This window comes from Corvus hawaiiensis, chromosome 9, assembly GCF_020740725.1.
Source record: "Corvus hawaiiensis isolate bCorHaw1 chromosome 9, bCorHaw1.pri.cur, whole genome shotgun sequence".
Classification (NCBI taxonomy): domain Eukaryota; kingdom Metazoa; phylum Chordata; class Aves; order Passeriformes; family Corvidae; genus Corvus; species Corvus hawaiiensis.
The window spans coordinates 949,722-970,088 of NC_063221.1; the positions used below are offsets into that span (position 1 = coordinate 949,722).

At 40.4% G+C, this 20,367-nt stretch overlaps 1 protein-coding gene across 9 annotated transcripts in view; it reads right to left on the reverse strand.

The window, feature by feature from the left end:
* Nucleotides 1-2,178: 2,178 nt before the first annotated feature.
* The window catches only part of RALGPS2 (Ral GEF with PH domain and SH3 binding motif 2), a 115,678-nt gene continuing 97,489 nt past the window's right edge, over nucleotides 2,179-20,367 (reverse strand). For all 9 annotated transcript variants that reach the window (XM_048312443.1, XM_048312445.1, XM_048312444.1 and 6 more), the window contains 5 exons: nucleotides 19,342-19,447; nucleotides 18,503-18,595; nucleotides 11,326-11,431; nucleotides 10,060-10,151; nucleotides 2,179-8,263 (listed from right to left, as the gene is read on the reverse strand). In XM_048312443.1, the coding sequence (XP_048168400.1) occupies nucleotides 8,234-8,263; nucleotides 10,060-10,151; nucleotides 11,326-11,431; nucleotides 18,503-18,595; nucleotides 19,342-19,447 (427 nt within the window). In that variant the 3' untranslated portion in view covers nucleotides 2,179-8,233. The remainder of the gene's footprint in view (nucleotides 8,264-10,059; nucleotides 10,152-11,325; nucleotides 11,432-18,502; nucleotides 18,596-19,341; nucleotides 19,448-20,367) is intronic.

Below are 20,367 nucleotides of genomic sequence, written 5' to 3' on the forward strand. Positions count from 1 at the left end.
AAATGCCTTGGGCCCACTTTGTGTTTTGTTACACATAAACCCCACACTTTTTTAACCTAAAAAAAAATATGCTTTTATTTTGCCCTTTGCAGATCTCCTTTGAGCAGGCCCTTTTCAATGTTTCAGAATTAAAACAGTATCATCTTACACACCGGAATTATTCATCAGGTGCTTGACATGCTTTATCACGCTATACACACTGCAGAAAAAACACTTCTTTTACAGAGCATGATAAAGACATTCAGTAAAGGCAAGTTTTGCACAGCAGCAACTAACAGTCCCTTGTACCAGCTCAGGGAGACAAGCAGAAGGTTTTCTTTTGGATCTGCATTTTGTCCCTAAGTACTGAATTGAACTAAAAATGGGGAACTGAAGGAGGCAAAGGTAAGTATTACCCACGTAAGGATGTATGTCTCAGTAGTAATGCTCAATTAAAGCAAAAAACGAATAAAACTAATTACAACATTACATGTTAGAAGCATGGATTCAATCTTCTGTATTCAATTTATTTGTTGTTATAAAAACCATAACCCTGCTCTGTTCTGTCACAGCATGTAGGTTATGCCAAAACAGTATCATCTGTTTACGTCTGGCTGTCGTCTGCTCACATTTTTGTTACCCAACAGTCTCACTTACAAAAACTAACATAAAAAAAGGGGGAAAGATCATCTCCTTTCGCCGGGGTTATTTCATACATCCGTGGTCTGGTTTCTCTGTTTTTCCCGCAGATGTGAATCCCTCCCCCTGCACTATGGTTTCTTCCCATGCAAAGGGAAAAAAATAAAACCAAACTAAAGGTGAGGTTACAAAACCAAGGCAATTTCAATTCTTTCAAATCTTACAATTTCCAGAGGAACACTGAGTTGATGGACTCAGCATACACATCTGGAGAAAGATAGCACAAGTATATCCAGAATGAAAATCGTTCCAGCTGGGAAGCAAGGAAGGATCAGGCGCCTTTTGCCCAGCTCTCTTCTCACTCTGTGGATTTGGAGGCCATCTCCTGTGAACAGCAGCCTGAGAGACAAGAACATGAGGAAAGGGGCAAAAGGAGTCCTTGACATGTTCCTTGACTTGGAGAAAAGATAAAATTAAAAAAATATGTCAAAGAACTCTCACTCCAGCCACTTCTCTCAGGCCCTGCAGAGATGCTACAGCCTTTCAGTATCTAAAGGCAAGGAAGAAGCTGACTGACAGAAGTCGAAGATAAACAATGAAGCTAACAGAGCCAGACTTGGAATCTGTGCTGTGGACAGAGATGAGTGCAAACACGGGAGAGAAAGGCTTTTCCAAGAAGGGTCTGAACCAAGAATCCCTTTGCTCTCTCTGTGCCCCCCACTTTGCAGAGTGTGGAGTCAGCTTTCGAGTTAATAAAGCAGCTTATCTGAAAACGTTTGCCACAAAAAGAGCTTTCAAACGGAACAAAAAGAAAAAATCACCAGCTCATTAATTCTGTGTTTCTTTTCACACTATCGAGCACAAAGCGTTTCTCAAACTCAGTAATCTGGAAATAAGAAAAAAGGAGGGGTTACAAAAATCTACTTTATTCCTTCTTTGTAAATACATTTGAAATGAATAGTTCCATTAAGGAGAAAAGGTGAAGGAGCCCAAGGCTCACACTCTGACAAGCATTTCACAACCTGACCCCACAGCATTTCCCCCAGGCTGTATGACCAGTAAGGCTTCACAGCGTTACAAAGGCACAGAGTAGGGAAGCAACACCAGACAAAGAGCTAAGGAAATACAAGGCTTTGCATGCTGTTCATTCATTCTTCATTTTCAGTTTGTCTTCCATGGAGTTGCTCCTTAAGAGCCAATCTGCCTGATGACTGCTTTCAGTGAGTTTAAATTTACCACAGCTTTAAGTATAGAGACAACAGGAAAAAAAAATCTGATAAACTACCAAGGAGAGAAAAACCACATCATTTAACAGAACGATCTCTGAGACCAGACACAAATCTCTTCAATGAACTGTATTTCCCTGCTAGTCTTTGGATTTCTTTTGCACCAGCAGACAACTTTACATGCTTCATTTCAGAGGTACATTGAAAAACGCCACTAAAATTCCAGCTGATCTCAGCTCCATTCCAAAAGGCAGTCAAATTCCACGTTGCAAAACCTAGCTGTGGAGTTTCAATGCAGGTTTTTAACTGAGAAATTAAAACCTCAGACACAGGCCATCTTTTAAATAATTTATTTCAGTAGGAAAGATTTTTGAAACCTGTTCTTAAATTCATTTCAACTAGCTTATGCAAACACACGATTTTCACACGCACACACAGAACAAAGTATTATAAAAGGTGAAGGAAGAGGCTCGAGGACAGCCAAACTGCACATCACTCAGCGAGATCATAGTGCAATCCCTCCATCCCTGGAACGCCTCACGCCAGCAGGGAACATTACAAATGGCTTGTGTTCTACTGCATGACACCTTGATCCCCCTCCCAGCGATGGTTGGCCCCCACAGGATTATTATAAAACACATCTGTGTTTCCTGGTGCTTTTCCCACTGCAGAGCAGTGGTGTTTGAATGGATGCACTCCTGCACACACGGAGCCACAAGTGCCAGTAAAGCAGGCACCCCAGAACCCTTTATTTCAACGTTTAATTGCTTTATAGTGCTTGTCTGCTTTGCAGTTTCAGCTGTGAACAGCTTTGGAATGGTAAGAAATTCCTTCAGCAAACACACCCGAAGGCCAGAACCCACCCGAATAAAGAGAAACAATAATAATGATCAAGCACACAAAGGAAACGGAGTATTTACGGTGTTTTTAGCCCCTCAAGAGCAAGACCAGGCCACCAGGCAGGACCATGCCATGATCTGCAGGAACTTGCATTTCATTACATTTCATACACCTTCTTTTCCTCAGCAAGGTAGCTTGGAGAAAACTTGTCAGCTCAGTTCTGCAACAGCCAGAGCTACACCACGTAATTTGTATTTTCTCCTTTGACCTTTCTGCTCTCTCTGAATATTCTTAGAAAGCGTAAGATTAATTTTCAAATTACCCTTCCAGCATCTGAATTTATAAAAAGACTATAGTAAAACTGCTGTGTTTTTATAAGGATGTATTCCAGGAAAACAAATATTTACTTGCTTAAGAACAACACATTCTTTCTTTCATTTCCCCTTCCAAAGCTTCTGAAGCCTTTGCTGCTAAAAGTCTCTAGCAGTTGTTTCAGTGAAGGACAGTGCTCCCTACACAGTGTTGGCACGAGAAATACAATATACAAAACCTTCTGGGATATTAAGACTAAGATTTATCCAAGCCTCCTCTTTCCCCAAACAGTTTTTTTCTGCGGTATTTATTTTACATTAACAAAAAGCTTGCAAGATAAATCATTGCCTAAGAATGCTCCTCAGTGTTTACATCAAAGTGGGACAGACAAAAGCAAGCTCCTTTCTAATAATGTGAGCTCCTGAGCTCATGTGGTCTAGACCATGACTTGGACTATACTCTTCATTCCCCCCACTCCCCCGTACTAAATCTACTCAAGAGACATACCAAAATAAATATAAGTTAATTTTTAAGAGGTCTGAGCTACTTCTGATAAAAGCTGAACAAGCCCAAGCTACCAAAAACCTCTGCATTTTTCCTAAAAAGAGGCTATTCAAACACAGAAAAAAAATAATACTAAAGCAACTCAAGCCACAGCTATTTTACACTGACCAAAACAACTGACTGCTGCAGAAATGCAAAGGCTGCCAGGAATGTCACCCCCTGGTACATCGAGGCCACAGCCTGCAAGTCCACCACTGAAATAAAGGAATTGGTCTTCAAGTTAATAATAAGGCACTGACAAAAAGTCCTCATCAAATCCAAGCATTCACCCTCTTCAGGCACTACAAATTAGAATGATGGTTTTTAAAAGAAGGGATAAGCCCTAGGAAAGAATTCCATGTTCACTTGTACAGATCCTTTTAATGACAACTTTCCCAAGCCCAACCACCTTATGCACAAGCTGCTTTTAGAGAAAAATGAAAGAAAAAGGCTAATATTAAAGAATAATAACAAAACTTTCACAGCTGTCTCCTTGTAGCACTGATGTGATTTAGTACTGGGGTCTTGATGCTGCAACAGGCAGCACAAAGAGCTGGCCACGAATAAGACTGGAACGACTAGAGCTGGTGAGTTAGAGTACCAAGAAACTAAAAAGGACATGCAATGAAGAAAAAGGCCATTGACAGAGCCAGAAGAAAAAGCAACCCACGTTTTATCTTGATTTGGACAAGATTTGTTACAGCTAATCAAAACCATAAGATCAACTTGCCTTTTGTCAAAGGGGACCTCTGCTTCTCGTGTGCATCAGCAGCACAGAAACCTGCAACTGCTTCTGCTGGGAGGGAGAGGATTTGCTGTCACCATGTGTTATGTCTGACACTAACAGAGGAGGACTAGTGTTGAAAATATGTAAATGCAAATACAGGAGGCTGATGTTGCAAGAAACATTAAATTATATGAATTTACTTCTAGTGAGGAGTAGATAACTGATGAAACCCTGCTGTGTTTTTTTATGCTTCCTTTTGCTCCCAATACGTTTTCCAATGTGCGTACTTCTCTAAACACAATTTTAAAGCTGGGTGCTAAAGCTCATTCATTAAGTATTTATGTGACTTCCTTTAGTATTTGTAGTTTTAATGCCTGTAACTTGCACTTAAATACTTAATGAATCATAATAGCTCGAGTAATACTCCTCTGGCATGAAACAGACATTTGAAAATGAAGACGTGTCTGGGATGAGCTATGTTTATTCAAACTACCAGAATTTTTTAAAAACAAAAGTTTTAAAAGTGATTTGCTTTCTAAGGACACTGGAATAGAAGTCAGGTTTGAAAATCCTAGCCAAAAGTAGCACTGATTAAATGAGATAAAAGTTAGCAGTAAGCGGTGCAGTGTTATGTATTTTTAATGCAGTGCACCAATTTCATAAACCAGACATTCCCTTTTGCTTAATCTTTCCCAAAAATTTTAGTTTAGCTAAAAAGATGGTTATCAGTCAGCAGACAATTAATATTCATATTTGAAGTCTTGCTAGAAGTAAGCTAGAAGAGCTACTCGAAATCATTTTTGCTCAAATGCAGCCAAAATGAGGGATTTCAAGGGGCATCTTTAGTTTCAAAATCCAAACATTAAGGGATAAAGTGACAAATATCAGCTGAAGTGTTTCAGCAGTTACTGACAAGATAAACAATTAGAGCAACACATTAAAAATGAGAATCAAAAGAGAAACTGCCAACTGTCTGAAGCAGTCTGGATGCCAGTCTTACCTGAATACCACGAGCTCGCTGCTCTCCTTGTTTGCTCAGCAAGAGTTTCAGTTAGCTAACTTACTTTAACTCCTTTTTTTTAAAACCAAGAGCATTAGTACATTCTTTACAGTGTATTTGACTTGTGTGAGTCTTTCCAAGGCTCAGCTGAGGCAGCTCTCCCTGAGGGAACACACCCACCACCTCTTTTATCTCCAGCCATGTAAGTGCCAGCGTTCCTGTGCTGCCCTGCAGGCCTGCGTGGCCAAAGAGGACAAAAACAACGGGCAAGTCCTGAACTACTCACTGTAACAAGTGCCAGAAGTACTTCCTGCGTTGTCATTACTCACTCCAATTATTCTGGCTACACATTTTAAGGAACTCCTCCCACAATATTCAATCTTTCTCACAAAAACCCAGCGTACCTGAGGGCAGAAAACAAGGAAGAGTAGGAGGCCTAAGGACAATGAAAGCTGGTAACAGCAACAATTCATTAAAGGATGATTTGTGAATTGTTTTCCCCAGCATCCTCCTAACCATAAAGACCTAACTCAAACCAGCTGGAAAAATGCAAAAATCCAGTAATAAATGACACGTGCTGACCTGGCTCTGTCCTTAGCAAAGCTGTGGGCTGTCAGGCTGTGGCTGCCAGTTGCATGTTTCCTTTCACTAACAAAAGAACAGATACAGTTATGCTGCAACGAACCTAGAATAGCTTATTTAAAAATTCAAAATCCACAGGCTATTATCCACAATGCTTAAAAAAAGGACACACATTGTTAAAAAAAACCCAAACAAACACTTAAGTCATTGAGAAGAAACACATATTTAAGTAAGTTTTAAAACGGAAAAAAAACCTAACTCAAGTTGTGCAAAGTCTACTAAGTAACACTGCTGGCTGTGAGGACGTTGTCTTTACTCTACACCCGACATGGCTAAACGTGGGAGATGTGTCAATTGCAGAGGGATTCAGCACAAACAACCCCTTCCCAAAATTCACGACTTCAGAACAGACTATTCATTCCCCACGTAAAAAACAGCAACAGAAGAGTTGCAAGGGGAGCCAAATTCTCGTGGTCCTTGTGGTGTGATTCTGACAGAAGCATCCTTCTACTGTTTTCTTTCTACCAAGAGCCAATTCAGAATAATTCTGGAAAGACAAACCAGCCTATTACCCTTTACATCACAAAGTGGTTGGGGTTTTTGTGTTTTGTTTACTGCTAGACTGGATTATCCTTCTTTCTGCCCGCCAGAAATCAAAAATTAATCCTTTCCATTACGCGATTAATTTGACTCTGGGGAAAAAAAATCTCACAAGTGAATTTACAGGCTTCTACTCAGATGCAATAAACAAACTATACATGTTCAAAATAACAACTACGAGTAGAAACCTTTATTAGATAGTCAGAGAACTCTGAAACAGACTGGTAGGTAGCTCGTTTCTGTTTAAAAAGGAGAATTCATGGTGGAATCTGCTAGCATATTTACGGCCACTAAACCACAATGTCAATGGAACAGTTACTACTTTTTCACAGACTTCAAAGTTCCAATATCAGAGTCATATTTTGGACAATGTTTCCTTGCTTTACAAAGATCATATTTTTGAAGATTAAAGAAAGACTAATCATCCAGGAAACCAGGTGATGTCAAGGAAACCCCAATAAAGCAAGAATCAAAGTCTTAAGCATCAAACACACACATAAAGCACAGCTCCCTTTTTACAACCATTATGTTTTTCTCTGTGAGTAATTTCAGTGACCAAGAATGATTCCTGTCAAGGATGGAATTTTGATGGCCCCACACCTTTTCTCTCTTTAGGTTATCCTACCTTCTAATAAATTAGTTAATTGTCTGAAGATCAAAAGAGCTTCTGTATGTAAGGTCTGCTTTAGGCCATGTTATCAACACCACACAACGTCAACTACTTTGACCAAGACAGATACTAAAATCAGTTATTGCCAAATGAGAACATGAAAGCTTGAAGTTGTGCCTCTATCTTTTTAAAATGTCCATCTGAAGTGCTATTATGAAACACCACACACTAGCAGTGGTCCCTAACTGATAATTAGCAGATACCCAAAGTCAAACGTCTCAGTGAGCTGTACCCAGGTGTTGGTGCTTTGTCATTCAGCTTTTCTGTGTAGGAGAGTCACAGGTGTGGAAACAAACGGGATGAAAACACTCAGTTCTGACCCAACAGTGCTTTCAGTTTTGTCTTGTACACATCCCCCCCCCCCCCAACTGCCCAAAACACGTGTTTTTAACCAGGAATTAGGTCAAAACGTACCAAACTGATTTTTGGCTCAGCCTCTGTGCCACTGTTGGAGTCTGGCTCCCATAACAGGTCCAAGGTTTGCAAGCTCAGTGCTGCTCTAAACTCGCAGCTGTGCTCCATTTCTTATACTTGCAGGTCTGAGAGAAATCACACTGCTCCAGGCTAAGTGTGCCTGCGACAAGCTCCCCTCCAGGACTCCTGGTATAGTCTAAAGAACATCTCCAGAACAAGGAGTACCTTTCACCCAGTTCATACACAGCTTTTGATACAACTCTTAAATACCAGCTTACCTGCTTTCTTAAGAATGCCTAAAAAGGTGAGTTATTTTCAAAATTAGTATAAAGTTAAAAGAAACTCAAAACTAGCTACAATCTATTTAACTCAAGCACAGCACCGCCAGAAGTTTCACACACACTATTTGGTGTTTCATGTTGTTTCTCCTTTCACTCTTTAAGGCAGTGGTTTCCACAGGTCAGTTCTGAGAACATAACGAAGCATGGTCCATGGCAATTCATGTTGCAAATCCATTTTTAATTTGGGGGACTCCTCTCCCCAACCATTAGTGGTTTTGTTCAGGGCTCCAGAGTTCAGAGATCGAGTTGACAGGTTCTGTTCTGGCACAGAATACAGCTGGCACGTTTTTCATCAGGACCTTGCTCTCAAATATGAGATGGTTCAAATTGTCCTTTTTTTTATTGTTTTGAATTTGCCTGTTATTCAAAGGTCATCAAGTTGGCAGGAACCTGAAAACAAAAATAAAAATGATAAAAGAATTTACTTCCGATAGTAGCTACTTGCATTCAACTATTTCACAGACTAGACATCTGTTGAAATGCCCATCATTCTGTCTTCAAAAATGGGAGAAGGAATGCAACTATCACCTAGCAGTAAAAATACACTTAGAGCTGTAGAAAACCCAGTAATAATATAATCAAAATATTAAACTGCTGTAAGGTTCATCAAATGATAAACCTTATATGGCCATAGAACTTCCTAATTTTAAGGACATTTAGGATTTAAATTGTCAGCAGCACAACCTTAACATGATAAATCTCAGCTCTGCTAGACAAGGAGAACCCTCTCACCTGAGCCACAGCTAGAAAATTCTTGGCACACAGATCAGTGATTGATGTAGGCCCCTTAGTCTGTTTTTAAGAGTAATTTAAAAAATGAGGCACAAACAGCTGTTTGGGCTTTTCCCCTAGGAAACCCGAATGCCTGCTGCAGTATCACTCCCTTTCATGAAGATTAAAGCTCGTTTGCAATACATTAGTTTATATTCCCATTTTCTCTCCATCAGGAATCTGTCTGACAGCAACATCTCTTGTTTAGTCAGGTAATTAAAGAGGCACCACATTCCTGCTGACTGTCAATGAACAGTCGGCATGGTCAGATCTGAATCCAGCATTTCTTGCCTTGCATGTATACCATTTACCTGTAGATGCAAGAATGCTCAGCTGGGCTAAAGCTGCACCATTAAAATCAAAAATAGTATCTATTAAAATAGTTCTTAGTATTGTTCAGCTGACTAGGTGCTTATACTCTATTGAAAACACATTTAAACATCCAATTTTTCTAAGGCAGTTGCACCGTTAACAGTAATAAACAGCATTGTTAACCCTTACTGAACCAAAGCTGTTTTCAGAGGCATTTTTCACCACTTACTTGCAAACTCTTGGCCACTAATTGCTACCATCCCCACTTTCTCCAGCCAGGACCACGATTTCTCTCCTTTGCACTGTCTCAAATACCTTCACAGGAGCTACTGCAACCCTCCTTACTTCTTAAGATCTCTCTCCGAGGCAGAATTGAACAAGAAAGCACAAAAGGATCTGGAAAAGCCTTTTTGTTTCCCCTTGAAATTCAGTAGGATTTCTGCTCTGAGAACTCCATAAACAAATGTGCAAAGAGAAGGAAGAGTTCAGGGAGACAAACTAACTTAAAAAGGATTTTGCTGATGAAGAAGGTCAGTAAGAATTTATACCAGAACACCATTTAATAGGGTTGGAGCAGTCTTGTCTTCCTTTTTGATTCATGGAAAATGCTACTTTTGCTTTCGAAGACTGGAAAATGTACCAAGGGCTAAACTACTTTGTATACATTTTAGGAATACAAAATACACGAACAGCAGAAAACACCCATGTCCATGACCTGAAAAAAGGCACTTCAGGAGAGTTATCTGGAATTGATATTGAATGCTGCAGTTTACAGCTTTTTATGTAGCTGTACAATAGCCTTTTTCAAATGGGCAATACAGAAATACTGCCACTCAGGTATTTTAGGGCATTCCTTGCATTTCCCTAGCTGCTTTAAATTAGCCCCCAGGTAGCCCCAAATCTTCCTTCATTACCCCAGAAGCTCTGAGGACTTGTTTGCAAAGGGAGAAACAGAAAAGCCAAGGCAAATCACTCAGCACGTGAGATGGGCGTAGAGGCTGCTCAGGGAACACACAAAGCCCTCAGTGACAGCTTGGGCAGCTCGAAGGTCCATCAGTTCTGAGCTCCTAAAAGCTCATTCCTTTTCACTGCCTTGCTCTCACCTGTTGTCTGTTGCTTTGGCAGGCAGCACTCAGGTGTTTAAACCAGAGCATTGCGTTCATTCTGTTTCCAGCTTGAAATTTGTATGAATTTCCTAAGGAAGAGGAAAAAAAACACAGATGAAGGAACACAAACAATGCTGTACACTTAAATCCTACCCATATTCAAGTACCTCTAAATTTATAACAGAAGGTTCATCTAACTTTACACTTTGTCTGGAATAGGTGCAATTGCTTGACCTATTGAAGAGAAGTTTCAGCTTGCCTGTCTTCCTTTCCAGCATTCTACATTTCAACTAATGTCTGCATCAACTAGGAAAGAACAAAACATCCCTCAAAACAAAAATGTTTTTGTTCAATGCCATCATTGCAATATGTTTATATCATCACGATTTTTTGATGAAGTGCAAGATACCACTGAAATGCACCCTGGAAAGCTGCATTTGAAAATATGTGAAAATCACTCCTAAACGTATTGATCCATTTCAGACCAGTATTTTCAGTGGCTGGAGTTACACAGTGCTTGTTTGGGTTCAGGAAGGTCAAGTGTTACAAAAACATTTCAGATTGCTGTTGCAGACTTTAAGCTGACAAGCACTCACAATTTATACCTCCTATCAGTGGTGCTAGAAGAGATGCTTGGAAATAAAATGTACTAAGACGTGAAGCAGACAAAGCATTAAATAATTTTAAGCTCCTTTATCAGAACTTTTAATCATGTTCTTTCTGCACAATTTGAAGTGCCATGGAAAAGTAACATTTTCTTCAGAGTTTTAGCTGAAAGCAGGCACTGTGTTGGAGTAATGGAAATCCACAGGCTTCTCCACATAACAGACAAGATCTCTGAGGGGTTTTCCCTGGTAATAGCACTACATTTGGACAGATGGTTTGGGTTTTGGTTTGCCTTTGGAGAGAAGGGACTGCTCAAGCACCTAGTGTTAGCTGAATGGGGTTTTTTTTATCGTTACTTACATTTTCACACATGTGAAAATGCCTCAAAGGGTTCTACATATAGCTGTAATGAATGCAGATGAATACTTCCAATTAAAATCACATCTGGGGTTGTTAAGAGTTTGGAGAGCTCTTAGAACTCAGTGAAGACTAAGGATTCTCCATGGGTTACTGTTCCCATAGCATTCTAAAGGCAAAGACAACATGTTGGAGAGCAGCTGAAGCTGCGAGGATGTCACCTTTCACTTGCTCGTTTACTTGCTGACAAATGACCTCAGCAAAGCCAGTGCTTATTTTGGGAATCAGTGCACTGCTTACCCTTCTCAGAATCAGTCAATAAGAAGAGATCTGGATGCTCAGGGTCATCTGCCATCATCACCATCCAGCCCACCACTGAGACGCTCTTACTTGGCGTGGATTTGAACTGGAAACGCAAACGGAGATGGAAATGGGGTTAGAACAAGAGGCCAGATCTGCACAGAACAAGTACCCAGAAGGGCAGCTCCTCTCAGGGACACTGCTAGAGACTGGGTAACATCAGACAAAGCCGAGCACTTCACAAGATTAAGAAAATTAACAGAGTTTGTATGAAATCAGTGAAAAAAGAACTTAATACAATGAATGATATTCGAAACAAATTAAAAGGAGTATCACCATCTGCAAAAGCTTGTTACACATCTGATCTGCACTGCATGATTACTACAGCATTCCTCACCCCATTAGTGCACATTTGAACATACAGTATAGTTCAAAAGTGCATTAATAAATGCAAACCTATTCCCCCCACGGCTCACAAACAGAAGAATTAAACTTGCTGTAACTATTCACAGTTAGCATGCACTAATTATTACAGTAGTCTGTAATTACACATAACATGAATCCCGGGGACAAGATAACACAACTGTGTAATTAAATATTATGATCTGAAGAAATAAATGGATCAAGTGAGGATGTAAATTCAATAAATAAGTGCCCAGAAATGGGCAGTCGTGCTCATTTATTGACAAGATGTTCAAAATGATGGGGTTTTCCTGTTCCAGGTGTTATACATGCATTGACAGGTAACTTAGGCCTAAGCACAACACTTGTCTTTGCTACACTAGTCCCTCTCCTGACAGCTCCTTGATCCCACTGTTTTTCATTCACTTGGTCACAGTATTATTTTCTCCTTCTCACGCTTCCCTCAGTTCCAGGCTTTACTCACCTATTAAATCCAACTTATTTCCAAACCATAAGCTTCCTTCTCCCTGGCCTCCTTTTTCACCTATTAGTAGACCCTCCCAATTCACTTCTCCTTGCTTGCTCAGGCAGTCCCATCCATGCCCCAACCCCCAACTCATTCAGTTTCTCTCATGTCTTCAGCTGCCAGGTCTCCTCATCCCATGTTCTTGGGTCCAAGAGAGACTTTCCATCAGTCCCTGCCCTCTCACCCTCTGCAGTGCTTCACCTCACTTCTCTGCCCAGAAGGTCTAACTCTGGTAGCTCTAATGCTCGTCCTCACCAGATGCATCTTCCTCCTATCTTGTGAATCTCCATTCCAACCTCTTTATTAGCACAGTCATTTTGATCTCTCCTTAATTACCTTATTAGAAACAATAAAACATCCTTCAGATTCTTTCAGCTTTGAGTCATTAATCTGTAAGTTCTAAAATACTTTTATTCTTCATGCTAGTGCCACAAGGCAGATGCAAAACATTAAGCATCTTTTGTTTCATTTTAGAACTATTGCTTTAGAATTACAAACCTGGAACTCTGGTTCAAGCAAGGAAAGAGTTACTGGTAATAAGTTGGAAGGCACCATGAGCAAAGTAAGAGTTTATAAGAATGTTCTCTGCATGCAAATACGGTTACTTTATAAATAAAATTCCATTGCAAGTCTAATGTCAGTTACTCTAATCTATGCCACAGATACTGAACTGAAGACCTGGAAGGTCACAGAATCATCACGGAATCATGGCTCCAAGCCCCATCCAGTCTGGCTTTGAACACTTCCAGAGATGGAGCAGCCACAGCTTCTCTGGGCACCCTGTGCCAGGGCTTTACCACTCTCACAGGGAGGAATTTCTCCCTAACATCCAGTCTAACCCTGCCTTTTGTCAGTTTGAAGCCATTGTCCAGGTAAGTTTATCTGCCTGGGACTTGCACAACCGGCTCCATTTTAAACCTTAGTTTAAAATCCATTAGAACTTGGAATGAACAGCAGTTGAAAGAAAAAGCATTTTAACCAAGTTTAAAATAGTTTAAGAGTCCAGGTTCTTTGTATATACACACTAAAATTAAGTAACTCACAGCCTTTGGGAGGTGGATGGATGTGGTAATGCCTCAAAAGAGGAGGAGATAAATGATAAAGCTCTATCAGACAAGATTTCATTACAGTGAGGGCTGTAACTCCTTTTCAAACAGAAACTGAAAGTTCTTTGAGGAGGCAGTAAGTAATGTCAGTCTGTAGTGAACATTAAGGCATTTTATCTGAAAGAAGGAATAAAGACAAGGAAAGGGAATAAAGGTAAGGATACAGCTCATGAGTTCTTTAAAAAAAGGGAAGTGTATAGAAGGGATTTGTTATGGACCCACTGACGACACAGCCTCAAAAAGTAAGACGGCACAAATTAACACTTAAAAGGGACCTGCAAAATGCAAACTTCCAAGTAGCCCTAAAGCATTAATAGGTCCTTTTCACAGAGATGGAAATTTGAGTCACAAAGCAGTTTTAATGGATTACACATCAAAACGTACCTCTTGAACAACACTTATTTCTAGAGTTTCATGGAAACAACACGTTGGGCTTTCCTGTCTCAGTTACATATCCCAACAGGTATCCACTATGTGACACTGCTAGAGCTCCTCGCTTTTCATTTCACTCAAAACAATCAGTTAATCATGGTGCTTCTCCATAAAATGAAAAGCTCCACACAAGCAAAGTGTTTCCTGCCAGCCTCAATCCGTCACCGCTTGAAACACGTGTCAGCTTTCCATCCCTGTGCTCGGCTGGATTTGTATTCCATGTTTACACAGTCCCCCAGGGCAGCTCACCCTCTGCTGATGCACAGAGCCTTGCTAACAGCAAGTCTGCTTTGTTAACATGAAGGGAATGAAAGCTTCATTGTAATTTAATGTTCCTGGTTCCTATTTGCTTTTTGTAACACAGGCCACCGGAATGACTCTTACTATACACATGGAAAACTGCACAGCCCTGGCATGAGGCTTCACATAATTGATTTTTGCTGTTGTTGCTGTTCTGAACTCAAAGGCTTTTGTAAGTAAATTTTTGAATCAAAAACTCTGAAATAATTTGTGAACAGACTTTCCACTCCAACATTTTGGCACCTACAAGTCTCCTCCTCCACATCTCCTGTTGAGATTCTACAGCTTTCTAATATTCAAGTCATTTTCTTGGTGGCTGAACATCCTTCCCAGAATTACAGCATTCTTCATCAGGGTATTTCAGTGAAAGTGCCTGAGCCACAACTACCAAGTTTTCTAGACTGCAAATAAATAGACCTAATTTTGATTATAGCATGCAATGGACGGCTTGGAACAACAAGGGCTTGTGCTCAAGCATGAAGCCTTAAAAAGTCTCTGTTGCTTTCCAAGTACCTACAAACATGGAAAAATCTCTCATGCATGCTACATTGTCACAGAAATTGGCAAGACTCTCAGTCTGATCACTATAAACAGTTATTTTACAGGTGTATTCACATTTTTCAGGGTGCTTATTTAAAGTCTAAGTTCAAGTGGCTATTCTTAGTATTGCCCTTTTCTAAAGGTGCACAAGTGCTACAGGTTTTCACAGAGGCTTCTCTGTGAGTACCACTTCAGCATACAAGAGACAACCACTGTCCACACACTCCTCTTAGATTGTGCTGTACTACATCTCTGGGCCCTGAAGTTCACGTGCTCACTTATAGACAATTCTCTGTTACTGTAGTAATAACTGAAACCTGTTCACTATCTAAAATCAATGCTAATTTTATGCTGTTACTCTTAGGAGATGCAGCACACAATACTGGATGCACTCCTTGGCCTTTGACCACAGGCAGGAGAAGAGCTGGCTTATCCGTGTCTAAAAGGGAGGGGATTTCTTGCCCCTTTTGCTGAAATTGCACTGGGATTTTTATGAGGTAATTTTCCAAAGAGGTTGGCTATTATAAGCCTGGAAGAGCTCTGAGTGTCGATGCATTCCAAGCTGCCTGGAGCAATTGCAGCAGCAGAGTGGTCAAAAGCATGCCTGTAATCAAGACACGTTTACCATGAGAGCTCCAGCCAGGAAACTTTATATAGCAGACTGACTCTTTTGTTGCCAGCGTTCCTTTCCATGTCACAGAGGCCTTGAGAAAGGAGGCAGAAAAGACAGATGTTTAAATGGCTCCAGAAGATGCTTGGAATATTTTGCTGAGGGAAATCTCCAATGTATCAATCTTTGAAAAAGAAAGCTGCTTCAAAGCAGACGGCATCATCCTTTTTATCTGGGAAGTAAAAAACCCCAAAGCCTAAATCTAGCCTTGGATCTCTTCATTTTGCAGAGCAAACCTCTTAGGAATCTCACTGGACAGTATCTGGAGCATTTACTCATGCTCTAGCTATCTAGGGATGATTGGCCATCTGCAGTTCATTCTCTCCTGATTAACTTTGCCTGAAAATGCAACCAAATGTGAGCTGAAGCGTGACCCTTGACAAGTCATCTCCACAGACTCCAAAGCTGAGGCTTTGTACAATAACTCTGTAGTGAAATGGATGGAAACCTAAGGCATCAATAGCCAGGCTTGAAGGCCAACACAGGCAGAGCAGCTGAACAAGTTACTGACCACCTATTATTGGCCTGTTCAATAAACTAGAGCCTCTTCCCCAGTCCCTCAACCTCAGCAGCAGTAACCAGGTGATTTTCCACTTTAATTTCAACATAAAGGTCATGCTCTGAGTTACAACAACCTCTGCAGCAGAGGTTTACTGTGAACACTCGTTGCAAACTATTTGTTTCAATAAAAGACAACCCAAACTGTAACAAATAGTTATTACAATATGTTAGCCTTGACTGCACCTGGGAAACCAAATCAGAGACTGAGCTCCACAACAGGCTTCGCATCCACAAACAGAACAGAGCATGTTTGCTGCCCTAAAAAGCTCAAAGCAAGACATGAGCTGTGTACAGCCAAATCCAAGGTTGTGCTGGACAGTTCAGTCCAACTTCATAGAGCCAACTATTAAAAAGAAATTCATGTTCTCCAGCAGTCACTGCTTTTAACTACCACTCCTCTTCCTCCTTTTCCTGGGAATCGCCTTGCTCAAATGCCTCTCAGTATTTGCAAGAACGAGGCTGTGGGCTCCTAATGGGAAATCCTGCCCACCCTGGACTCAAATGTGTCCTTGCCCCTCTCTGCAAACTTCCTTATTGGTCTGCTGAACATCCTTGGACAAAGAAACATGAGCACACACACATGTGAGACAGATTTTGGCTTCTTAAGCCTCTGTTCACCAGCAGTTTAGATGTTGTAGCTGTCACAACATATCAGTGACCTGGGGAATATTAGAAGTCAATTCAAGAGGTTTAGAAAACAACCTCTGAAAGAGCTTCTAAATGGATGTGGCTGTATTTCAAGGCAAAGTAAAGGCTTTTGCAGCAACAGAGTGTCAGAAGGATCAGGTACCAGACTTTTCACCTTTTTCCTTTATTTACTTTTTCTATAGAAAGGGCAAGACTATTTAAATGACTGAAATTGTTATTCTGAAGGAAATGTGTAAGCAGTGAGAATGCAATGTACTTAATTTCCAAACAACGTAATTCCTTGCTAAGCAATTTTTTCAAGTTCTCTAAACCCGCATGCTATTTAGATTGTTTTAAAATGCTAATACACTAGAGTGAAAAAGCTTCTGAATGAATAGATACAAGTCTGGTAAAGCCCTCCATAATTTTGTAAAGAACAGTGAACCAGAGAGACTTACAACTACATACTCCATTCCTAAAAGAAAACAAAATGCAATTTTGGCACAAAGCCTGAAGGAATCACAGCAGTAACAGGAACACAAAGTCTGACCTTACCACAAAAATTTCTTTTCCATTTCTCAAAGTTTCCAGAAAAAACAAGCAACTAGCTGTGAGTGACATAATGCCAGCACAAGCTCTCTCCTGGTTCCTCTTTTTTTTTTTAATACTTTGCATTTCTACTCATAATAGCTTACAAGTCTGCTCTTTCCTTTTAATGAGGTGGAATCCTTCCCCGAAGTTTTCACTGAAGCCAGGGACAAATGCATCCAAACACACACACTTTTCCCAAGACACCCAGAAGACAGGAGGATTGGCTAATGAACCTTTATCCCGGGCTAGGCAAATTGAGTTTTGATCTTACCTAAGCAAAGCTAGTAGGGATGGATGGCCAAGAAACCATGCAAATATTTCTAAAAGTAATTAGCTTTTATTAAGCTACTTTGAGTATTAGAATACTGTTTCCTAAGGAACTTTCAATAAAAGTGGGAAATAATCTCTTAGATTAAGAGACCTTTACACACAGTTTCCACAAAGCAACTTCAAATATCCAGGAGCCTGCTAACCAGAAATACTGAGCTTCAAATCTCTACCCTCTGCACATAAAAACGTTAGGATAAGAAAACAGTAATTTGTACCAAAGAGAAAGAAAGTCCCCTTTACGAGAATTCCAAAAGCACAACTCAGTTCGCAAAATCCCATAAGCTTTATGCAAAGCAAATGCTCTACAGTGACAGTTGTCATAAATTAACCTGAAACACTGGCCAAGGCAACTAAGTAATGATTCTGAGTAGTGAATGAACTCAGGCTCAAGTATCTCCAGTTTTGCCCAGTTCCTTAAGAGAATCATTATAATTAATCAGGGACCTCAAACAGGAACAATGCACATCCAAACATCCGTGGGACAGGTACAGAAAATCCTCTTGCTCCCTCCCCACATAAGCCAAGCATTTTGAGCTTATTTCAAATCAAGCTGCAGCAAATAAAAGGAACGCCAGCATCATCTGACACCGCAGCTCTCTGCTGAGCAGATGAGGTGTTTTGTGCTCCACTGCAGTTAATGGATTACAGGACTACACAGAGAAACCAAATGGTCTAATTTTACCACATATAGGAAATTAGTACATGTTTAATTGTTGTATCTTGTGACTGCTCCATTTTCCCTCATCAGTGCTTGTCTGGATTTCAAACTGCAACAAGCTGCTGCAAGACTCAAATCATCAGAAGACAGACCTTCTGCCTTTGAAAATGGACAGACACAGTTCCTTTCCTAAAAGACCAGCAACGTCAGAGACACATGGCAGATGCAAAGCAGATGTTCTTGGTGTAGCATGTAAATGTAAATGGTATTTCCCTGGGGTATTTCCATATGAGGTGACTGTCTCACCATATGAGGTGACTGACAGGATAGTGCTGACTGGAAATCAGGCAAGGCCCGAGCTACTCTCAGTGTTTACATCAGGAAATCACATTTTAGCTTGGCAGGTGATACTGGAATATGCCTGGTTTACATACATGTTTTCTCTCTGTAGCCTTCAGGGATTTTGCAGCGTAGTAGAAGAGTTGGGTTCCACACAGTGCTACCCAGTATTTCGTCCAAGATGCTACCTGGAGAAAAAATAAAAAAAACAAACCCAGAAGTGCAATGGCTAAGTGAAATGTTTCATATCACTGAGCTGTAAAAGAGGAGGCACCATCCTGCAAGAACATGAGGGCACTGACTGTCCAGCCAAGCATCAGCCATGTTTCCAAAGCTGCTGTTTGTTATTCATGCAGGCCTACGAAGGCATGAAGACTCCAGAAAGCAGAAAGAACACGTGCCTTTCCTCTCTAATCTGAGAAAAATGTTCTGCATCTTACTCTATGCTTCCTGCAGTCCCTACTGAACCCTTCAGGGAGTCAGAGCACGTCTGTCCCTTTCCTTTTCCATCCTGGGTACTGCCATAAGGTATTCCCCGTTGTCACGAATACGTATTTTGATTTATAATTTATCATCAACTGCTTGCAATGCAAATGCTAAGGGTTATTATCTATTGATAAATTGCTGGGATTTACCTACTGTTAAGGGAGACAAAACAGGAGTCTCTCTATTTTGAAGTTGTCAGCAATTGTAGAAAACTTTATGCAGCATTCTCTTCTCCTCTGCTCCCTGGATTATGTGTATAGCCTTACCAAGTGAATAAATGCACCAAACAGAGGAACGAAAACTCTGGCAGTGACCCTAAACCTTAATCAGCAAGGCAGAGGAGATCTCAGACATTTGAACTAGTTGCCCAATGGCCACTTTACTGTATTCATAACTGGGCAAAGGAAGAAGGTGAGAAAATTGATTTATTAAAAAAAAAAAATCTTACTGTAGGTTTTTTGCCTTCTTTCAACAAAGTCTTCCTCCTGAGAACACCTTGAATAGTAACTGCTCCTGGATACAAATGAACAGCCAAATCTTCAGATTCTAGGGAGCTGAAAGGAGCATTTGAAGAGTTGTGTGAAAAAATATTTTTCCTAAAGTAATTTTCCAACCATTACCAAAAACTAATGCAAATACCTTTATTGTAATTTGAAAATGTCAACTTTCTATTTATTTGACTCATTGTGGAAAAAGACTTTGGCTGTTAAAAGGAATTGCTGTTGTGAAATTAACACTCGCAAGCAAAAGTGATCAGAAAAATTTAATTAGCCAAGCAGGTAATCCTTAATTAAAAAATTAAAACTCAAAACACAACTGAAAGACAAGAACAATTAATTTCAAAAAGCAAATGTCTGAAGTACATTGGGCAGTTGCTGTACATGTTAAACCTCTCCTTCAGCCCTTGCAGGAAAGATTTGACTGGTTTTTGGTTAGAAACACCAGAACCGTTAGCACATCAAAAACAAAGCACAGCTCAAACATGCACAGTCTTTAAAATATCTGAAAGCAAGGAGAGTGGGCAGGAGCAGGAAGGAATAAAGAGTAGAAACCCAAACCACAGCTTTAAGGTGTTTTAGTGCAACTGGTGCTCTACTGATCGTCTGCCCTGCGAAGGACCGGAGAGCAAGGGGCTGGAACAAAGGCCAGGTACAGCACTGAGGAAAGAAAACTGGGCTTGACCAAAATTACAGAGCTGACTGGCTTCAGAAACATTTTCAATCAGAGGAAAGTTACACCAGGAATCATTTCAGTAAATGTCAATCAGTGCATGTAACTAAGGCACTGAACCCAGCAGCTTTCTAGAAAAGCCAAGAGAATGAACAGCACCCGAAAATCATTCTGAAGTAAGCCAGGATTTGCTGTTTCATCCATCCTAACAGTCATGACTGTCCAAAGTAAACTGGAGATGTGGGAAACACTTTCACTGCAGCACCTACTGAGGATGATGATATGGAGACAATTTTGGACACTG